General features: G+C 43.3%; 1 protein-coding gene across 1 annotated transcript in view; it reads left to right on the top strand.

The window, feature by feature from the left end:
* LOC117509979 (probable global transcription activator SNF2L2) overlaps positions 1-20,627 on the top strand; it is a 126,211-nt gene that overhangs the window by 51,248 nt on the left and 54,336 nt on the right. The window contains exons 12-14 of the mRNA XM_034169587.1: positions 7,510-7,614; positions 7,897-7,983; positions 14,037-14,083. Coding sequence (XP_034025478.1) covers positions 7,510-7,614; positions 7,897-7,983; positions 14,037-14,083 — 239 coding nt within the window. The remainder of the gene's footprint in view (positions 1-7,509; positions 7,615-7,896; positions 7,984-14,036; positions 14,084-20,627) is intronic.

Genomic DNA, 20,627 nt, shown 5'->3' with positions numbered 1-20,627 from the left:
TCCGAATTGGGAGCTGGTTCCACAGGAGAGGAGCCTGAAAGCTGAAGGCTCTGCCTCCCATTCTACTCTTACAAACCCTAGGAACTACAAGTAAGCCTGCAGTCTGAGAGCGAAGCGCTCTATTGGGGTGATATGGTACTATGAGGTCCCTAAGATAAGATGGGACCTGATTATTCAAAACCTTATAAGTAAGAAGAAGAATTTTAAATTCTATTCTAGAATTAACAAGAAGCCAATGAAGAGAGGCTAATATGGGTGAGATATGCTCTCTCCTTCTAGTCCCCGTTAGTACTCTAGCTGCAGCATTTTGAATTAACTGAAGGCTTTTCAGGGAACTTTTAGGACAACCTGATAATAATGAATTACAATAGTCCAGCCTAGAGGAAATAAATGCATGAATTAGTTTTTCAGCATCACTCTGAGACAAGACCTTTCTAATTTTAGAGATATTGCGTAAATGCAAAAAAGCAGTCCTACATATTTGTTTAATATGCTCTTTGAATGACATATCCTGATCAAAAATGACTCCAAGATTTCTCACAGTATTGAGACCTGGGTGACGTCACTGGTTGTCTTTATATACCAGACGCACCCAGCGCTCGCTTCTTTTCGGAATGAACTCGCAAGACTCTGAGTAACAAGCAACTCTGGCGGTCATCCGGAATTCATAGAACTGTAGTTACATTCGTAACTCTCGTTTTATTTCATTCCTCCTGACCGCCAGAGGGCGGTGCTTTAGCACCTGGATGACTTAATACCAACAAGGTCACGAAGAGTCACACTCACCTCGCATCAGCAGTGGAGAGTGGAGGCAGACAACACTGCCGAAGTCACCGCAGGAGGAGCGGCCACATTCAGTCTGTAATAGCGGGCGAAGGTACAGGACGAAGCCCACGTAGCAGCAGCACAAATATCATTCAAAGGGACACCTCTCAGTACAGCCCAGGAGGTGGACACCCCTCTGGTGGAATGGCACGTAACCTTAGGAGGCTGGCATCCACGATCCAATGCGAGAGTCGCTGCTTTGAGACAGCACAGCCTCTTTTGTGATCACCGTAACACACAAACAGGGCATCCGTTTTCCGGATCCCGGCAGTCGCACTAATGTACTGCTTCAACATTCGGACAGGACACAGGGAACCTGAAACAGATAATCCTGGATCAGAATGCGGGACATACACAGCCAAGGAAACTGGCTGGTTAACATGAAAAGTTGAAATTCTCTTGGGTAAAAAGGACGGATTAGGTCACAGCGTAACCCCAGATCCGTCATAATTCCATCGCAAACAGTCCCCAGCGACTGAGAGGGCATGGAGCTTTCCCACCCGCTTAGCCGAAGACAGTGCAAGTAGAAAGGCAGTCTTCACTGACACCCATTTAAGATCAGCACTTTCAACTGGTTCAAAAGGGGATAAGCTTAAACCTTCCAGGACTAGAGGAAGGTCCCATGAAGGTACGCGTGCAAGCCTTGGAGGCCGCAAACGTAGAGCACCTTTCAAAAAACGACACACTAAGAGGTGTGAACCCACTGACCGGCCATCAACGTAGACGTGCCGGGCAGAGATTGCAGCAACATAAACCTTCAAGGTAGCGACAGAAAGTCCTTTCTCCAGCAGTTCTTGTAAATATGTGAGGAGCATAGGCACAGGGCAATGCTCCGGGTCTAACTTTTGTTTCGCACACCACCGCGCAAACAGCTTCCATCTGTTGTCATACAAAGCCCTGGTAGAAGCAGCACGTGAATTAAGGATAGTCTGAACAACAGCCTGGTCACAAGAACTTAACAAGGAGTCTGGCCTCTCAACGGCCACACATACAGTTGAAGGCGTTCTGGGTGAGGGTGCCAAATCCTCCCCTGTAGCTGTGACAACAAATCCTTCCTCTCCGGGAGAGCCCAAGGTTCTCCCTCGAGGAGTTTGTGAATCATGGGAAACCAAATCCTCCCAGGCCAGAATGGAGCAACCAGCAGCACCCTGATCTATCCTGTGCAGTGTCAACATCAGCAGCGGGAGAGGAGGGAAGGCATAAAGGAGGCAATCCGGCCACGGGTGAGCCAATGCATCCTGCCCCAGCGGGCTGTCTGGTTCCAAGAGGGAGTACCATCGTGGGCAATGTGTCGAGGTGCTTGAAGCGAAAAGGTCCACTTCCGCTGCACCATATTTCTGCCAGATCATTTGGACCACAATCAGGTTCAGTCTCCACTCTCCCGGTGGTGATTTCTGTCTGGAGAGTAAATCCGCTGCGCTGTTCTGTACACCGGGCAGATGAACTGCTCTGACACTCTGAAGGCGAGGCAACGCCCATAAGAGAAGCTTCCGAGTTTCTGCCAATGCGTGATTGGACCTGGTGCCCCCCTGATGGTTTATGTGATAGACTGTTGACGTGTTGTCCGACCGGACAAGAACATGTCTTCCTCTCAGGGCTGGGAGGAAATGCTTGAGAGCCAGTCGCACAGCGCGAAGCTCAAGCACGTTTATGTGTTGGAGTCTCTCCTGGGGACTCCAGACACCCCTCACCATGCTGTGATTCCACACGGCCCCCCAACCTTTGAGTGATGCATCTGTAACAACCACCTCTCGGCGAGAAGGAACAGAGCCTAGAGGGACACCCTTGCAGATGAAGTCCACGTTCCCCCAGGGTTTGAGGTGCAGAAGGCACTGGTTGGAGAGTCGTACAAGCCTGTGCTGATGCAACTTCGAGTTGAGGCCTAGGTTGTTGATCCAAATCTGTAGGGGACGTAAGAACAGAAGTCCCAAAGGTACCACTAGCGACATTGCAGTCAATTTGCCCATCAACCGGAGCAGCAAACCAAAAGGCAGCGTCACAGCCCGTTGAATGTGTGAGACGAGACGAATTACATCGTCCACTCTCTGCGTGGATGGTGATGCAGTCATAGTCAGGGAGTTGATGGCAATGCCGATGAAGGTCGTTTGTTGACTGGGAACAAGAGAACTCTTTGCAAAGTTCACTGTGAGTCCTAAATGAGAGACATGGTTCAGTAGAAGAGCTGTGTCATTGTGCGCCTGCTCCTGAGTCAGAGCACAGACAAGCCAATCGTCTAAGTAGGGTAGGATTCTTAATCCAAGAGCTTGCAGTGGGGCTAGTGCTGCAGCCATACATCTGGTAAATGTACGAGGGGCAAGAGAGAGGCCGAAAGGAAGCACCCTGAACTGGTATGCCTGACCTTCGAAAGCAAAGCGGCGAAACTGCCTGTGATGAGGTGCCACTGGCACATGGAAATAGGCGTCTTTTAAGTCGACACTTGTGAACCAGTCTCCTGGTGTGATAGTTTGAAGGACGTCTACTGTGCGGAGCATGTGAAACTGCAGCACTTTGATATAACGATTCAGACATCGGAGATCGAGGATAGGACGAAAGCCGCCATCCTTCTTTGGAACAAGGAAGTAAATTGAATAGAACCCCCTGAGCTGGTCTGATCTGTGAACTGGCTCTGTGGCCCCCTTCTCCAGGAGTTCCAAAATCTCCTGTTGTAGGGCAGTAGACTGCACCGAGTTGGAAACAACAGTCATCCTCACCCCATTGAACTTTGGAGGACGACATCCGAACTGAATTCTGTAACCTTCGAACAAGGTTGAAATGACCCATGGGTCTTGAACTTGAGCCTCCCAGTGGCTGAGTTGATTTCGTGAAAAACGGCTGGGGGCCAAACATTGGCAGTCAGACCCGACCACCTCTGCCTCGCATCCCTGAGGACCTCTGGGTGCGATTACTGGAAGCTCTGCGAAACCGTTCAGTTCTCGGGGTTCTGCCCGTAGGCTCACGAAAGGCAGGCTGCTGGGAGAGCTGGCCCTCAACTGCAAAAGCACGTGCAGCTACGGGAGTCGGCGTAAGCCTGGATGTAGAGTGAAAAGCTGTAGCACGTCTGACTGGCTGAGGTCTGGAAGACCGGTGTAGGTCAACAAACTGTTGCTGAGATTTACTAGCCTCGACAGCACGCTCTAAAGTTTGTTGGGCCGCAGGTCCAAATACTTGGCCTGGAAGAACCGGCAGCGAATGGAGTGTGCCTCTGCAGGATTCGGAAAGGGGGGACTGCGCAAGCCACACCTGACGTCTAGTGATGGTAAGGGTTGACATCAGTCTGCCAAGCTCTCTGGACATATAAGCAAAGGTTTGGAGTGAGGCATCGCTAATAGTGACAATAGTAATAGTACTATCACTAATAGTAACACGAGGCACGGAGCGTGAAGCACTCACAGCCATCGGCTTGACACGAGGCATGGAGCGTGAAGCACTCACAGCTGCAGACTTGACACGAGGCACGGAGCGTGAAGCACTCACAGCCGCAGACTCGCCATGAGGCACGGAGCATGAAGCACTCACAGCCGTCGGCTTGACACGAGGCACGGAGGGTGAAGCACTCACAGCCGCAGACTCGACACGAGGCACGGAGCGTGAAGCACTCCAGCCGCAGACTCGGCACGAGGCACGGAGCTTGAAACACTCACAGTGTAAAAGCTAATACAAGGCCCAGAGCGTGAAACACTCACAGCCACAGTAATAACATGATGCACACAGCCGAAAAAACTCACAGCCCAAGTGCTAAGTCACTTAGAGCAACGACGACAACACTAGCTGCTAGCGGAGCTGTTAAACTTAGCAAATGGCGGCAGTGCAGACAAAGTACTTCAAGGAGTGGAAAACACTCACGGCAAGCCCAACACAGTACACTATACTGGTTCTGATACACACACTACCACGTAGTTAACGTTAACGTGGTTAGCAACACAACTAAACAAATAGCCAGCTTTCATCGAAACAACACAGCTAATGTGCACAGAGGACAATATCCAACAGGGCAGCGTCAAGGCGTGCACCCGGCGTTTAGGAAGGGGTACTCACGACAGGCGTCAAAGAATACAAAAAACGGTGAAGCCGTGTCTCGCAGCCTCTGGAGGACGTGTGCAGTGCACGTAGCTCCAACCTAAGGTGGGTTGCGAGGCTACATGCGAGAGCGTCAATTGCAGCTAAATGCGTTCTCAACCTCTAAGAATGCGAGAATGTATAAAAGAAGCGAGCGCTGGGTGCGTCTCGTATATAAAGACAACCAGTGACGTCACCCAGGTCACATTCAATGGTGTGACTTTGTTGGTATATATTCTCGACCTCTGTGCTGCGCACATGTAGTTATCCAGGTGCTCAAGCACCGCCCTCTGGCGGTCAGTTGGAATGAAATAGAACTTACTTTAAATATGCTCATAAGGAGCCCAGTGACTCAAGCTATCAGTGCTCCACATTTGGTGTAGATACGCTCAAAACTGGAGACTTCTATAAGCATCACAAGTTTGCATGCGCACACACACACGCACACACACTTTTGTCTTTATCTAATATATAATGCTGACTGTGTGTGTGTGTGTGTGTGTTCGCTATACACAGCTTAAGTAATTAAGCAATCAACACCAAAGTTGCTGTGGTCACTGGGGGCCCTTAGGTTGAAAGCGTACGCGCACACACACACACACACACACGGTCTGCCTCATATATTCTAGCAAAACCCGCTCACTGGAACCCTTATTTTCGCAGTTCACGTGGTATGTGGTCACGTAGCAGCATCACACTTTACTTACTACATAGTAGTAGCTGGCTAGGGTGCACTTTAATTACAATCCGAACGGGACAGTGCGTAGTGCGTACCACGTGCGAGTTAAGGCGTGTGTTTTTTCAATTAAAATGTGCCTGCTGTGTATGGCTGCCACAGCGTTGCAGTGATATGACATGCTGTCACCTTTTATCATCATTCACCTGAGTCTCATGAATGTCACAAATTGCTCTATGAAAATTAATGACAGCATACACACAATGCAATGCAACTTACTACACCTTAACTACAGTGACATGAACTATACAAGGACATGGCTACAATTCTTCTCCATTACCCGTGCGTAGAACGGGTAACTCAGCTAATAAAGTATATAAATGACTAGATCACGATGTCTGACTGTAGCTAATAGTTCAGATTGCTGAGTAGCCCTGGTCTTTTTTAACTCATTGAGTGCCATTGACGCTTAAACACGTCTTTTCAGATAGTAACGCTCAGCGCCAAAGACGCGTTTTAGTGCCAGTTACATTTTTTTATGAGGGGGGCGGTAATCAGCTGATCTAGCTTGTGTAAAAAAATTAGAGTTGTAATCACAAGGGAACCCATTCTGTGGGTGGTAGCAGTGTGAGTGTGGACCGGAGCGCGGCTCGCTCTCCACCATTGTACAGACGTCTTACGGTTGTACCGCTCCTAATCCGACTGGGTTCCACCTGGCTGGCTGTCAAACTGTGATGCAGTCGCGCTGCTCCAGTCGTTCCGTCTTTTTCCTTGGAATGAAAAAACGCCGAGCGCACGACACACACCTCACACAAAGGCTGCTTACAAGCAAATGACGCAATCGACAGGCTCATGCAAGCACACGTGATTCAAATCCATCAGGTTTTTGAAAAAAAAAAATAGGTCCCATACACGGGAGCCAGAGGGAAAAGACGCGCCGCCGAGAGAAGAGACAGACGGAGTCCCTCCCCTGATGTTTTTTTTTTTGGCGCATTATACAATAGGATCACTTTTCATAATGTTTGAGATGTCACTGAAGCAAAAACAATTATAATCAAAGACATTTTCTCCTTGAAATGTTGCTTTTCACAAAAAGCCAATTTTCTCAGTTTTTTGTCAGAAATCAGCATTTTTAGTGATACCCACCCATGTTCTGCAGACAATTACTAAAGAATGGAAAGAGGTACAAACAAACATTTTTTTTCTGATGATAAAGGAAAGTCTGAATTTTCTATGGGTCTTGAAAAAACACTCAAATGCTGAAAAATCCTGGCACTGGGATGTTCTGAACTTTGAAAATGGCTGGCACTCAGTTAACAGCTCTGTACTTTAGCTACAAGAGCAGACATTGGCTTCATTCACTGTCAGATGAGCTGCTCAAAATGATGTTTCACAGTATTGGAAAAATAAACTAAAAGTTGAAGCACTTAATGAACGGTTCAGCAGACTGATCAGCAGCTCTTATTCACGCTCTGGATAACTGAATGATGACATTACTGCGATTATACATTGCTACATAGATCATTTATGGAATAGAGTCTGTTGGTCTTTTTAAAATGGCACAATCACATTAAATGCAGTGCAGCATTTTCAACTACCAAAAATGGCACAACACGCAACCATTGACTGACCAGGAATATCTAAGTTGACATTAACCATATAGGATGTTACCTTAGAACTTATTGAAACACCATTAGTAAAACAAATGGAAACATAATTTGTAAATTAAATTATTAAAGGTTTAATCATTCAGCCCCAGGCCTCTTACTGAAAAGAAAGTATAATTTGGTTTATCTTCTGCTGCCACTGCAATCATATGACATCACTCAGTAAAGGCCAATCTGTCAGAGTCATGCAGTTATATGCAGTGGGGTATTATTCAAAATAAAGAAGCAGTGGTCACTGATATGGTTCTACTGTGTCACTAAGATGTTTTATATTGTTTCACACAGGTGGAGTATGTCATAAAATGTGACATGTCTGCTATTCAGAAGGTTCTTTACCGCCACATGCAGAAAGGCATCCTCCTTACCGACGGCTCTGAAAAAGACAAGAAGGTAAGCATACTGTGACACTGCACGCGGTTTCTTCATTATCGTTCATAGTTTCCTGCTGTTCATCTGACTTCAGAAAGTGCCTGAATTTGAAGAGAATTGTTTATGCTGTGTATTTTCACATTCCTAAAAGACTATGAAATTAACAACTACTGCTGACTCGATACATATTTAGAGGCTGAATTTAATGCATTAGCTATATTGATTCAAAACTTCAAAAATAAATAATGCTCAGGTTAATATCTACATGGTTGTATTTAATTTGTGTTTTTCATGATTGGCCAGGGAAAAGGAGGTGCAAAGACGTTGATGAATACAATCATGCAGTTGAAGAAAATCTGCAACCATCCATACATGTTCCAGCACATCGAGGTAATAAGTCTTTGGTCAAACCTTACCAACAGTCTAAAATGTTTATGTATTCTTTGTTTACTTTTTGTTCATTTGGTAATAGCTGAGTAATGAATACGTTTTGAATTGTGTGTCAGCTTTGTGTACCTCCTCCTAGATCTTAGTCCCTTTTAGACATTCTGATGGTTAAGCACAGCTTTTTTTCTAGTTCTTCTTTTCACTCTGCTGAGCTAAGACAAGATCAGTGAGGAGCCAGCGTGTGTCTGCAGTATACAACCCCTGGCAATAATTATGGAATCACCGGCCTCGGAGGATGTTCATTCAGTTGTTTAATTTTGTAGGAAAAAAGCAGCTCACAGACATGACACAAAACTAAAGTCATTTCAAATGGCAACTTTCTGGCTTTAAGAAACACTATAAGAAATCAGGAAAAATAATTGTGGCAGTCAGTAACGGTTACTTTTTTAGACCAAGCAGAGGGAAAAAATATGGACTCACTCAATTCTGAGGAATAAATTATGGAATCACCCTGTAAATTTTCATCCCCAAAACTAACACTTGCATCAAATCAGATCTGCTCGTTAGTCTGCATCTAAAAAGGAGTGATCACACCTTGGAGAGCTGTTGCACCAAGTGGACTGACATGAATCATGGCTCCAACACGAGAGATGTCAATTGAAACAAAGGAGAGGATTATCAAACTCTTAAAAGAGGGTAAATCATCACGCAATGTTGCACAAGATGTTGGTTGTTCACAGTCAGCTGTATCTAAACTCTGGAGCAAATACAAACAACATGGGAAGGTTGTTAAAGGCAAACATACTGGTAGACCAAGGAAGACATCAAAGCGTCAAGACAGAAAACTTAAAGCAATGTGTCTCAAAAATCGAAAATGCGCAACAAAACAAATGAGGAACGAATGGGAGGAAACTGGAGTCAACGTCTGTGACCGAACTGTAAGAAATCGCCTATAGGAAATGGGATTTACATACAGAAAAGCTAAATGAAAGCCATCATTAACACGTAAACAGAAAAAAATGGGCTAAGGAAAAGCAATCGTGGACTGTGGATGACTGGATGAAATTCATATTCAGTGATGAATCTCGAATCTGCATTGGGCAAGGTGATGATGCTGGAACTTTTGTTTGGTGCCGTTTCAATGAGATTTATAAAGATGACTGCCTGAAGAGAACATGTAAATTTCTACAGTCATTGATGATATGGGGCTGCATGTCAGGTAAAGGCACTGGGGAGATGGCTGTCATTACATCATCAATAAATGCACAAGTTTACGTTGATATTTTGGACACTTTTCTTATCCCATCAATTGAAAGGATGTTTGGGGATGATGAAATCATTTTTCAAGATAATAATGCATCTTGCCGTAGAGCTAAAACTGTGAAAACATTCCTTGCCAAAAGACACATAGGGTCAATGTCATGGCCTGCAAATAGTCCGGATCTTAATCCAATTGAAAATCTTTGGTGGAAGTTGAAGAAAATGGTCCATGACAAGGCTCCAACCTGCAAAGCTGATCTGGCAACAGCAATCAGAGAAAGTTGGAGCCAGATTGATGAAGAGTACTGTTTGTCACTCATTAAGTCCATGCCTCAGAGACTGCAAGCTGTTATAAAAGCCAGAGGTGGTGCAACAAAATACTAGTGATGTGTTGGAGCATTCTTTTGTTTTTCATGATTCCATAATTTTTTCCTCAGAATTGAGTGATTCCATATTTTTTCCCTCTGCTTGGTCTAAAAAAGTAACCGTTACTGACTGCCACAATTTTTTTTCCTGATTTCTTACAGTGTGTCTTAAAGCCAGAAAGTTGCCATTTGAAATGACTTTAGTTTTGTGTCATGTCTGTGATCTGCTTTTTTCTACAAAATTAAACAACTGAATGAACATCCTCCGAGGCTGGTGATTCCATAATTTTTGCCAGGGGTTGTAGTAGTAGTTTAGCTTGTGAACGTTTTTGCTCATTGTCAAATATGGGCTGCTTAAGGCCCAGTCACACAGCACTTAACGAAGGTCAACAAAGCCCTAACGAAACAAGAAATCTGGACTTTTGTTGGCATCGTTTAACCTTCGCTCAGCTTCGTTCCTGCAGCGGTCGCTTTGTCAAGATTTTTAAACTGTCAAATTTGAACGAAGGGCAACGAAAACCTCAATTCGTCCGTATTTCGTTTCACCGTTGTTTTGGACGTTTTTTTATTGTTTGCTTAGTTTTTGTAACGTTCGTGTTTGACTTCGTTTGACCAGCTGAATGTTTTCACACAGTGCAGAAGTGGCTGCCACTGCGTTCATGTACCGTCGGAAATTACAGGGCAAACTCAGCCTGTTTGCTTGGGTTTTTTTTTTTTTATCTGGGTGGGGAGTCAGCTTCACTGGGCGCAGGCATCTTATATAGCCCAGAATAATCTTTTGCGTGGATACAGTTATTTTGCCACAAGCAACTGCTAAATTTGAAACAAGAAAAAAGTTTTCCAGTGGTACTTGAACGCAGCAGCAGCTCCTGTGTGCGCTTATTATTTTTTATTAAATATAACAATATGAGTGTAGGAATGACAAACCAGCCCTTATGTACATTTGGCAACAGGTAGATGATTCAGATGATTATATAAAGAGCTGTTCTGGAAGGCAGAATTCACGTTGTGGATCAGTAGCAGCTCGTGGAAGTAACCGCACATGGGGACTCAATGCGCTGCGTTCACACGGACTGATCAATTTACAGCTCTGATATATTCAATCATCTTTACACTTATATTTATTCCCCCTTTTGACAGTTTTCTGTTATAAAACAATATATATGGCTTAGTAACGTAATACAGTGGTAGAGCAGCCACCACGGCACACCAGCATTTTTTTTTTTTTTTTTTTATTGGAGCAAGACATAGCGCCCAGCATGTCAGCAGACAGTGAGGGCTCTGATGATGAAGGAGATGATCTCTCTTTTGTTCTAGACAAGGAACCAGAGCAAGTGGGTCCACTGACGTGCGCACAGATCTCCACAGCTTCTGTTTGCAGTTTCTCCAGGACTCAGGCGCTATGACCTCTATCCCAGCACCAAGTTCTGGAATGCAGAGATGTAGACACACACTGCTTCAGCAGTGGCTCCAGGCGCGTTTCGTTTAAAGCGTCGAGATCAACGTTAGCTTCGGTTTAGATGTGTTCCTTTTTCATCCCTTTTGCGATCTTGTTTCGTAGGCTATTCGATGATAAAGCTCGTTTTTTCACCTTTTTTCAACGAATTGTAACTTTCTTTACTTTTTTCCCTTCGTTCAGGAATAGGGATGGGTATTGTTAAGATTTTATCTATCGATACCATTATTGATTCCGCTTATCGATCCGATTCCTTATTGTTTCCGCTTATCGATACCTCCTGTTAATTTTTTGTGTACTAAAAGTAGGCTTTACAGGTTTTCTACACTCAACAAAAATATAAATGTAACACTTTTGGTTTTGCTCCCATTTTGTATGAGATGAACTCAAAGATCTAAAACTTTTTCCACATACACAATATCACCATTTCCCTCAAATATTGTTCACAAACCAGTCTAAATCTGTGATAGTGAGCACTTCTCCTTTGCTGAGATAATCCATCCCACCTCACAGGTGTGCCATATCAAGATGCTGATTAGACACCATGATTAGTGCACAGGTGTGCGTTAGACTGCCCACAATAAAAGGCCACTCTGAAAGGTGCAGTTTTATCACACAGCACAATGCCACAGATGTCGCAAGATTTGAGGGAGCCTGCAATTGGCATGCTGACAGCAGGAATGTCAACCAGAGCTGTTGCTCGTGTATTGAATGTTCATTTCTCTACCATAAGCCGTCTCCAAAGGCGTTTCAGAGAATTTGGCTGTACATCCAACCAGCCTCACAACCGCAGACCACGTGTAACCACACCAGCCCAGGACCTCCACATCCAGCATGTTCACCTCCAAGATCGTCTGAGACCAGCCACTCGGACAGCTGCTGAAACAATCGGTTTGCATAACCAAAGAATTTCTGCACAAACTGTCAGAAACCGTCTCAGGGAAGCTCATCTGCATGCTCGTCGTCCTCATCGGGGTCTCGACCTGACTCCAGTTCGTCGTTGTAACCGACTTGAGTGGGCAAATGCTCACATTCGCTGGTGTTTGGCACGTTGGAGAGGTGTTCTCTTCACGGATGATGCGAAGGAGATGTGTTGCACTGCATGAGGCAAATGGTGGTCACACCAGATACTGACTGGTATCCCCCCCAATAAAACAAAACTGCACCTTTCAGAGTGGCCTTTTATTGTGGGCAGTCCAAGGCACACCTGTGCACTAATCATGGTGTCTAATCAGCATCTTGATATGGCACACCTGTGAGGTGGGATGGATTATCTCAGCAAAGGAGAAGTGCTCACTATCACAGATTTAGACTGGTTTGTGAACAATATTTGAGGGAAATGGTGATATTGTGTATGTGGAAAAAGTTTTAGATCTTTGAGTTCATCTCATACAAAATGGGAGCAAAACCAAAAGTGTTGCGTTTATATTTTTGTTGAGTATATGTCAACAACATTTTATTGAGTCTTAAAGTAAATAAATATTAAATTGGTCATTGGATCCTTGATCTCTGAACATAAATAGAAATAAATAAAATCTGTAGTTTTTGTTAAGCATTTCCTTTCAGAAATTAATGGCATGAATGTCTCTCCATACATTCATGCCATTCATGCTGCTGGAGTCTGCAGGTCTGCAACCTTACAGTCTTGGGCTGCTGCACATTAGTGCAGGACATCTCATTTTAGGAGGAAAAAAAGTTTTGATTGATTGCAGTTTATTGTTTGTATTACAACGTTTGGAAAGAGGTGTTATTTGATTTAAACGGCGACTCGCTTTGAAGTTATTAATTCCGAGTGGTGCAGTGTTTGGAGCAATGGAACATAGGACGATTCTTGTTTATTTCTCGCCACAAGACAGGAGTCCCAGTTAGTCACTTTAATCCGCACAAAATTGACTCACGATTGACATATTTTAAAAGCTTTGAGCGGGGTTAAGAAGCGGAGTTGCCGCTTCTGAAGAGGAGCGAAGCAAAGATCCAACGAAGCAGTGGATCGAAACATTGCTTCATTGGTTCAAGGTTCAAAGCAGAGCCGCGCTGCAGAAATGGTTGATTACAGACCTGCTGCAGGCTCTGTAATCAACATAGAAAAATTATCATTTTCCCGACAAACACCCTCAAAAACAACAGCCACTCTGAAGGACCGATAAGGGAATCGTTAAGCAAAAAGACTGTTGATGTCGATGGATCGAATCATTTCTTAACGATACTCGAAAAGAACCGGTTCTCGATACCCAACCCTATTCAGGAATCGTCATATGCCGTGTGACTGGACCATAAGTTTGCGTCATTGATAGGCGAGGAGAGAGACACAGTCGCATATGGTGCATCCAGAAAGTATTCACAGCGCTTCACTTTTGTCCACATTTTATGTTACAACCTTATGGATGAAATTCATTTTTTTCCCCTCAAAATTCTATACACAATACTCCATAATGACGATGTGAAAAAAGAAATGCTTTTTGCAAATTTATTATTTTTGTTATTTAAAAATAACAAAGAAATCACATGTACGTAGGTATTCACAGCTTTTGCCATGAAGCTCAAACTGGAGCTCAGGTGCATCCTGTTTCCACTGATCATCCTTCAGATGTTTCTGCAGCTTAATTGGAGTCCACCTGGGGTAAATTCAGTTGATTGGACATGATTTGGAAAGGCACACACCTGTCTACATATGAGGTACCATAGTTGACAGTGCATTTCAGACCACAAACCAAGCATGAAGTCAAAGGAATTGTCCGTAGACCTCTGACACAGGATTGTCTCGAGGCACAAATCTGGGGTAGGCTACAGAAACATTTCTGCTGCTTTGAAGGTCCCAGTGAGCATAGTGACCTCCATCATCCAAAAAAAGAAGTTCAGATCCACCAGAACGCTTCCAAGAGCTGGGCTGTTCTGTCGTGTGGTAAATGCAATGGCACCTGTGCGTGCCCCAAGACCTGGCCTGACTGTAGTTTTCGTCTTCCACTCTCTTATAGGAATCCTTTGCTGAGCACCTGGGTTATCCAAATGGCATCATCAATGGGTAAGTATGACTAAAAACAGTCACTGCTCATGTGGACCCACTGTATCATGATGCATTTTCTTTCAACCAGTGCCCTCTGGACAGAATCACACTTTGTCCTGCTACCTCGCACTCATACTCGCTTCAAAAATCGCATTGGACAATGGGCAAAAACTGAGACTCTCTAAAACAGTCTTGAATGGGAATATGTGAACCGCTTCTGAAACTACATATTGACATTTTGGGAATTGTGGAAAGTGTCACATATGATGATGTGAAATGTAGGTAGAATCTTCACTGCCTTATCACACAGATGACTTCACCACTGTATAATCTTTGTACCTTGTAGTCAACATTTGTCAGTTGCGCATGTTCATGTACAACATTTTCAAGTTGTGCATGAATATAAATTTCTGAAAGATAAACTTAAAACAAATAGCTAGTTAGCAAAAACCTTTAGTAATACCTTCCGTTACATTGATGACCTACTTACTTTAAATAACCCTAATTTTGAGAAAGAAATTAAAAATATTTATCCATCAGAATTAGAGCTTCAAAAGACTACAGAAAACAATAAACTGTCATACTTAGATATAGCGTTGAGCATAGAGATAGACAGTTTAGAACAGCAGTTTTCGACAAACAGGATGATTTTAACTTTAATATTGCAAAATTTCCTTATCAAATCAATTTTATTTATATAGCGCCAAATCACAACAAACAGTTGCCCCAAGGCGCTTTATATTGTAAGGCAAAGCCATACAATAATTACGGAAAAACCCCAACGGTCAAAACAACCCCCTGTGAGCAAGCACTTGGCAACAGTGGGAAGGAAAAACTCCCTTTTAACAGGAAGAAACCTCCAGCAGAACCAGGCTCAGGGAGGGGCAGTCTTCTGCTGGGACTGGTTGGGGCTGAGGGAAAGAACCAGGAAAAAGACATGCTGTGGAAGAGAGCAGAAATCAATCACTAATGATTAAATGCAGAGTGGTGCATACAGAGCAAAAAGAGAAAGAAACACTCAGTGCATCATGGGAACCCCCCAGCAGTCTAAGTCTATAGCAGCATAACTAAGGGATGGTTCAGGGTCACCTGATCCAGCCCTAACTATAAGCTTTAGCAAAAAACCTAATCTTAAAAGTAGAGAGGGTGTCTGTCTCCCTGATCCGAATTGGGAGCTGGTTCCACTGGAGAGGAGCCTGAAAGCTGAAGGCTCTGCCTCCATTCTACTCTTACAAACCCTAGGAACTACAAGTAAGCCTGCAGTCTGAGAGCGAAGCATTCTATTGGGGTGATATGGTACTATGAGGTCCCTAAGATAAGAAGGGACCTGACTATTCAAAACCTTATAAGTAAGAAGAAGAATTTTAAATTCTATTCTAGAATTAACAGGAAGCCAATGAAGAGAGGCCAATATGGGTGAGATATGCTCTCTCCTTCTAGTCCCCGTCAGTACTCTAGCTGCAGCATTTTGAATTAACTGAAGGCTTTTCAGGGAACTTTTAGGACAACCTGATAATAATGAATTACAATAGTCCAGCCTAGAGGACATAAATGCATGAATTAGTTTTTCAGCATCACTCTGAGACAAGACCTTTCTGATTTTAGAGATATTGCGTAAATGCAAAAAAGCAGTCTTACATATTTGTTTAATATGCGCTTTGAATGACATATCCTGATCAAAAATGACTCCAAGATTTCTCACAGTATTACTAGAGGTCAGGGTAATGCCATCCAGAGTAAGGATCTGGTTAGACACCATGTTTCTAAGATTTGTGGGGCCAAGTACAATAACTTCAGTTTTATCTGAGTTTAAAAGCAGGAAATTAGAGGTCATCCATGTCCTTATGTCTGTAAGACAATCCTGCAGTTTAGCTAATTGGTGTGTCCCCTCTGGCTTCATGGATAGATAAAGCTGGGTATCATCTGCGTAACAATGAAAATTTAAGCAATGTCGTCTAATAATACTGCCTAAGGGAAGCATGTATAAAGTGAATAAAATTGGTCCTAGCACAGAACCTTGTGGAACTCCATAATTAACCTTAGTCTGTGAAGAAGATTCCCCATTTACATGAACAAATTGTAATCTATTAGATAAATATGATTCAAACCACCGCAGCGCAGTGCCTTTAATACCTATGGCATGCTCTAATCTCTGTAATAAAATTTTATGGTCAACAGTATCAAAAGCAGCACTGAGGGCTAACAGAACAAGCACAGAGATGAGTCCACTGTCTGAGGCCATAAGAAGATCATTTGTAACCTTCACTAATGCTGTTTCTGTACTATGATGAATTCTAAAACCTGACTGAAACTCTTCAAATAGACCATTCCTCTGCAGATGATCAGTTAGCTGTTTAACAACTACCCTTTCAAGAATTTTTGAGAGAAAAGGAAGGTTGGAGATTGGCCTATAATTAGTTAAGATAGCTGGGTCAAGTGATGGCTTTTTAAGTAATGGTTTAATTACTGCCACCTTAAAAGCCTGTGGTACATAGCCAACTAATAAAGATAGATTGATTATATTTAAGATCGAAGCATTAAATAATGGTAGGGCTTCCTTGAGCAGCCTGGTAGGAATGGGGTCTAATAGGCATGTTGATGGTTTGGATGAAGTAACTAATTAAAATAACTCAGACAGAACAATCTGAGAGAAAGAGTCTAACCAAATACCGGCATCACTGAAAGCAGTCAAAGATAACGATACGTCTTTGGGATGGTTATGAGTAATTTTTTCTCTAATAGTTAACATTTTATTAGCAAAGAAAGTCATGAAGTCATTACTAGTTAAAGTTAAAGGAATACTCGGCTCAATAGAGCTCTGACTCTTTGTCAGCCTGGCTACAGTGCTGAAAAGAAACCTGGGGTTGTTCTCATTTTCTTCAATTAGTGATGAGTAGTAAGATGTCCTAGCTTTACAGAGGGCTTTTTTTTATAGAGCAACAGACTCTTTTTCCAGGTTAAGTGAAGATCTTCTAAATTAGTGAGACGCCATTTCCTCTCCAACTTACGGGTTATCTGCTTTAAGCTGCGAGTTTGTGAGTTATACCACGGAGTCAGGCACTTCTGATTTAAAGCTCTCTTTTTCAGAGGAGCTACAGCATCCAAAGTTGTCTTCAATGAGGATGTAAAACTATTGACGAGATACTCTAACTCACTTACAGAGTTTAGGTAGCTATTCTGCACTGTGTTGGTATATGGCATTAAGGAACATAAAGAAGGAAACATATCCTTAAACCTAGTTACAGCTCTTTCTGAAAGACTTCTAGTGTAATGAAACTTATTCCCCACTGCTGGGTAGTCCATCAGAGTAAATGTAAATGTTAAGAAATGATCAGACAGAAGGGAGTTTTCAGGGAATACTGTTAAGTCTTCAATTTCCATACCATAAGTCAGAACAAGATCTAAGATATGATTAAAGTGGTGGGTGGACTCATTTACATTTTGAGCAAAGCCAATAGAGTCTAATAATAGATTAAATGCAGTGTTGAGGCTGTCATTCTCAGCATCTGTGTGGATGTTAAAATCGCCCACTATAATTATCTTATCTGAGCTAAGCACTAAGTCAGACAAAAGTTCTGAAAATTCACAGAGAAACTCACAGTAACGACCAGGAGGACGATAGATAACAACAAATAAAACTGGTTTTTGGGACTTCCAGTTTGGATGGACAAGACTAAGAGTCAAGCTTTCAAATGAATTAAAGCTCTGTCTGGGTTTTTGATTAATTAATAAGCTGGAATGTAAGATTGCTGCTAATTCTCCGCCTCGGCCCGTGCTACGAGCGTTCTGGCAGTTAGTGTGACTCGGGGGTGTTGACTCATTTAAACTAACATATTCATCCTGCTGTAACCAGGTTTCTGTAAGGCAGAATAAATCAATATGTTGACCAATTATTATATCATTTACTAACAGGGACTTAGAAGAGAGAGACCTAATGTTTAATAGACCACATTTAACTGTTTTAGTCTGTGGTGCAGTTGAAGGTGGTATATTATTTTTTCTTTTTGAATTTTTATGCTTAAATAGATTTTTGCTGGTTATTGGTAGTCTGGGAGCAGGCACCGTCTCTACGGGGATGGGGTAATGAGGGGATGGCAGTGGGAGAGAAGCTGCAGAGAGGTGTGTAAGACTACAACTCTGCTTCCTGGTCCCAACCCTGGATAGTCACGGTTTGGAGGATTTAAGAAAATTGGCCAGATTTCTAGAAATGAGAGCTGCTCCATCCAAAGTGGGATGGATGCCGTCTCTCCTAACAAGACCAGGTTTTCCCCAGAAGCTTTGCCAATTATCTATGAAGCCCACCTCATTTTTTGGACACCACTCAGACAGCCAGCAATTCAAGGAGAACATGCGGCTAAACATGTCACTCCTGGTCCGATTGGGGAGGGGCCGAGAGAAAACTACAGAGTCCGACATTGTTTTTGCAAAGTTACACACCGATTCAATGTTAATTTTAGTGACCTCCGATTGGCGTAACCAGGTGTCATTACTGCCGATGTGAATTACAGTCTTACCAAATTTACGCTTAGCCTTAGCCAGCAGTTTCAAATTTCCTTCAGTGTCGCCTGCTCTGACCCCCGGAAGACAATTTACTATGGTTGCTGGTGTCGCTAACTTCACATTTCTCAAAACAGAGTCGCCAATAACCAGAGTTTGATCCTCGGCGGGTGTTTCGCCGAGTGGGGAAAAACGGTTAGAAATGTGAACGGGTTGGCGGTGTACACGGGGCTTCTGTTTAGGGCTACGCTTCCTCCTCACAGTCACCCAGTCGGCCTGCTTTCCCGGCTGCTCGGGATCTGCCAGAGGGAAACTAACGGCGGCTAAGCTACCTTGGTCCGCACCGACTACAGGGGCCTGGCTAGCTGTAGAATTTTCCACGGTGCGGAGCCGAGTCTCCAATTCGCCCAGCCTGGCCTCCAAAGCTACGAATAAGCTACACTTATTACAAGTACCATTACTGCTAAAGGAGGCCGAGGAATAACTAAACATTTCACACCCAGAGCAGAAAAGTGCGGGAGAGACAGGAGAAGCCGCCATGCTAAACCGGCTAAGAGCTAGTAGCTGCGCTAAGCTAGCGGATTCCTAAAAACACGCAAAGTTAATAACGTGTAAATAATTTAGAGGTGATTCAGCAGAGGGAGTGCTTTAGTTAAGGCACGTGAAGATAACACTGAAACAAATCGTTATCTAGGTAACTAGATCAATCTAACTGCGCTGATTAAACAGCTAACAGATACAGCAAAACACCGCTGTGCTCCGGAACAGGAAGTGATACAATACCGCAGTGAGAACCAACCACCAGTAGAGGCAAGCAAGAGCCTTATATGAGTAGTAACATACCAAGTAAACCTGCATACAGTGTTTACACCTCCCAACTAGTCAGAATTGGTCGATCTGTGATAATTAAGAAAATTGTTCCACTAGACACCATAAACTGACTAGTAGATTAGTTAAACAAGGGTTTCTGTATGACAAATTGGTTAAAGATAAAAACCTAAAACATATTATATAGTGAGGAAAATAAGTATTTGAACACCCTGCGATTTTGCAAGTTCTCCCACTTGGAAGTCATGGAGGGGTCTGAAATTTTCATCTTAAGTGCATGTCCACTGTGAGAGACATAATCCAAAAAAAAAAAAATTAGAAATCACAATGTATGATTTTTTTTTTTTAAATAATTAGATGCCCACCTGAAGAGAGCTGGCACCACTGTTTCCAAGGTTACTGTGGGTAATACACTAAGACGTCATGGGTTAAAATCATGCATGGCACAGAAGGTTCCCCTCCTTAAATCAGCACACGTCCAGGCCCGTCTTAAGTTTGCCCATGACCATTTGGATGATCCAGAGGAGTCATGGGAGAAAGTTATGTGGTCAGATGAGACCAAAATAGAACTGTTTGGTCTTAATTCCTCTCGCCGTGTTTGGAGGAAGAAGAATGCTGAGTACCATCCCAAAAACACCGTCCCTACTGTGAAGCATGGGGGTGGAAGCATCATGCTTTGGGGGTGTTTTTCTGCACATGGGACAGGACGACTGCACTGTATTAAGTAGAGGATGACCGGGGCCATGTATTGCGAAATTTTGGGGAACAACCTCCTTTCCTCAGTTAGAGCATTGAAGATGGGTTGTGGATGGGTCTTCCAACATGACAATGACCTGAAGCACACAGCCAGGATAACCAAGGAGTGGCTCCGTAAGAAGCGTATCAAGGTTCTGGAGTGGCTTAGCCAGTCTCCAGACCTAAACCCAATAGAAAATCTTTGGAGGGAGCTCAAACTCTGTGTTTCTCAGCGACAGCCCAGTAACCTGGCTCATCTAGAGATCTGTGTGGAGGAATGGGCCAGAATCCCTGCTGCAGTGTGTGCATCCTGGTGAAAAATTTCAGGAAATGTTTGACCTCTGTAATTGCAAACAAAGGCTACTGTACCAAATATTAACATTGATTTTCACAGGTTTTGAAATACTTATTTGCATCAGTAGCAAACAAATAAATTATTAAAAATTGTGATTTCCAGATTTTTTTTTTTTTTTTTTTGATTATGTCTCTCACAGTGGACATG

Source organism: Thalassophryne amazonica, chromosome 5, assembly GCF_902500255.1.
Source record: "Thalassophryne amazonica chromosome 5, fThaAma1.1, whole genome shotgun sequence".
Lineage (NCBI taxonomy): Eukaryota > Metazoa > Chordata > Actinopteri > Batrachoidiformes > Batrachoididae > Thalassophryne > Thalassophryne amazonica.
This window is presented reverse-complemented; position numbering and strand designations above follow the sequence as displayed.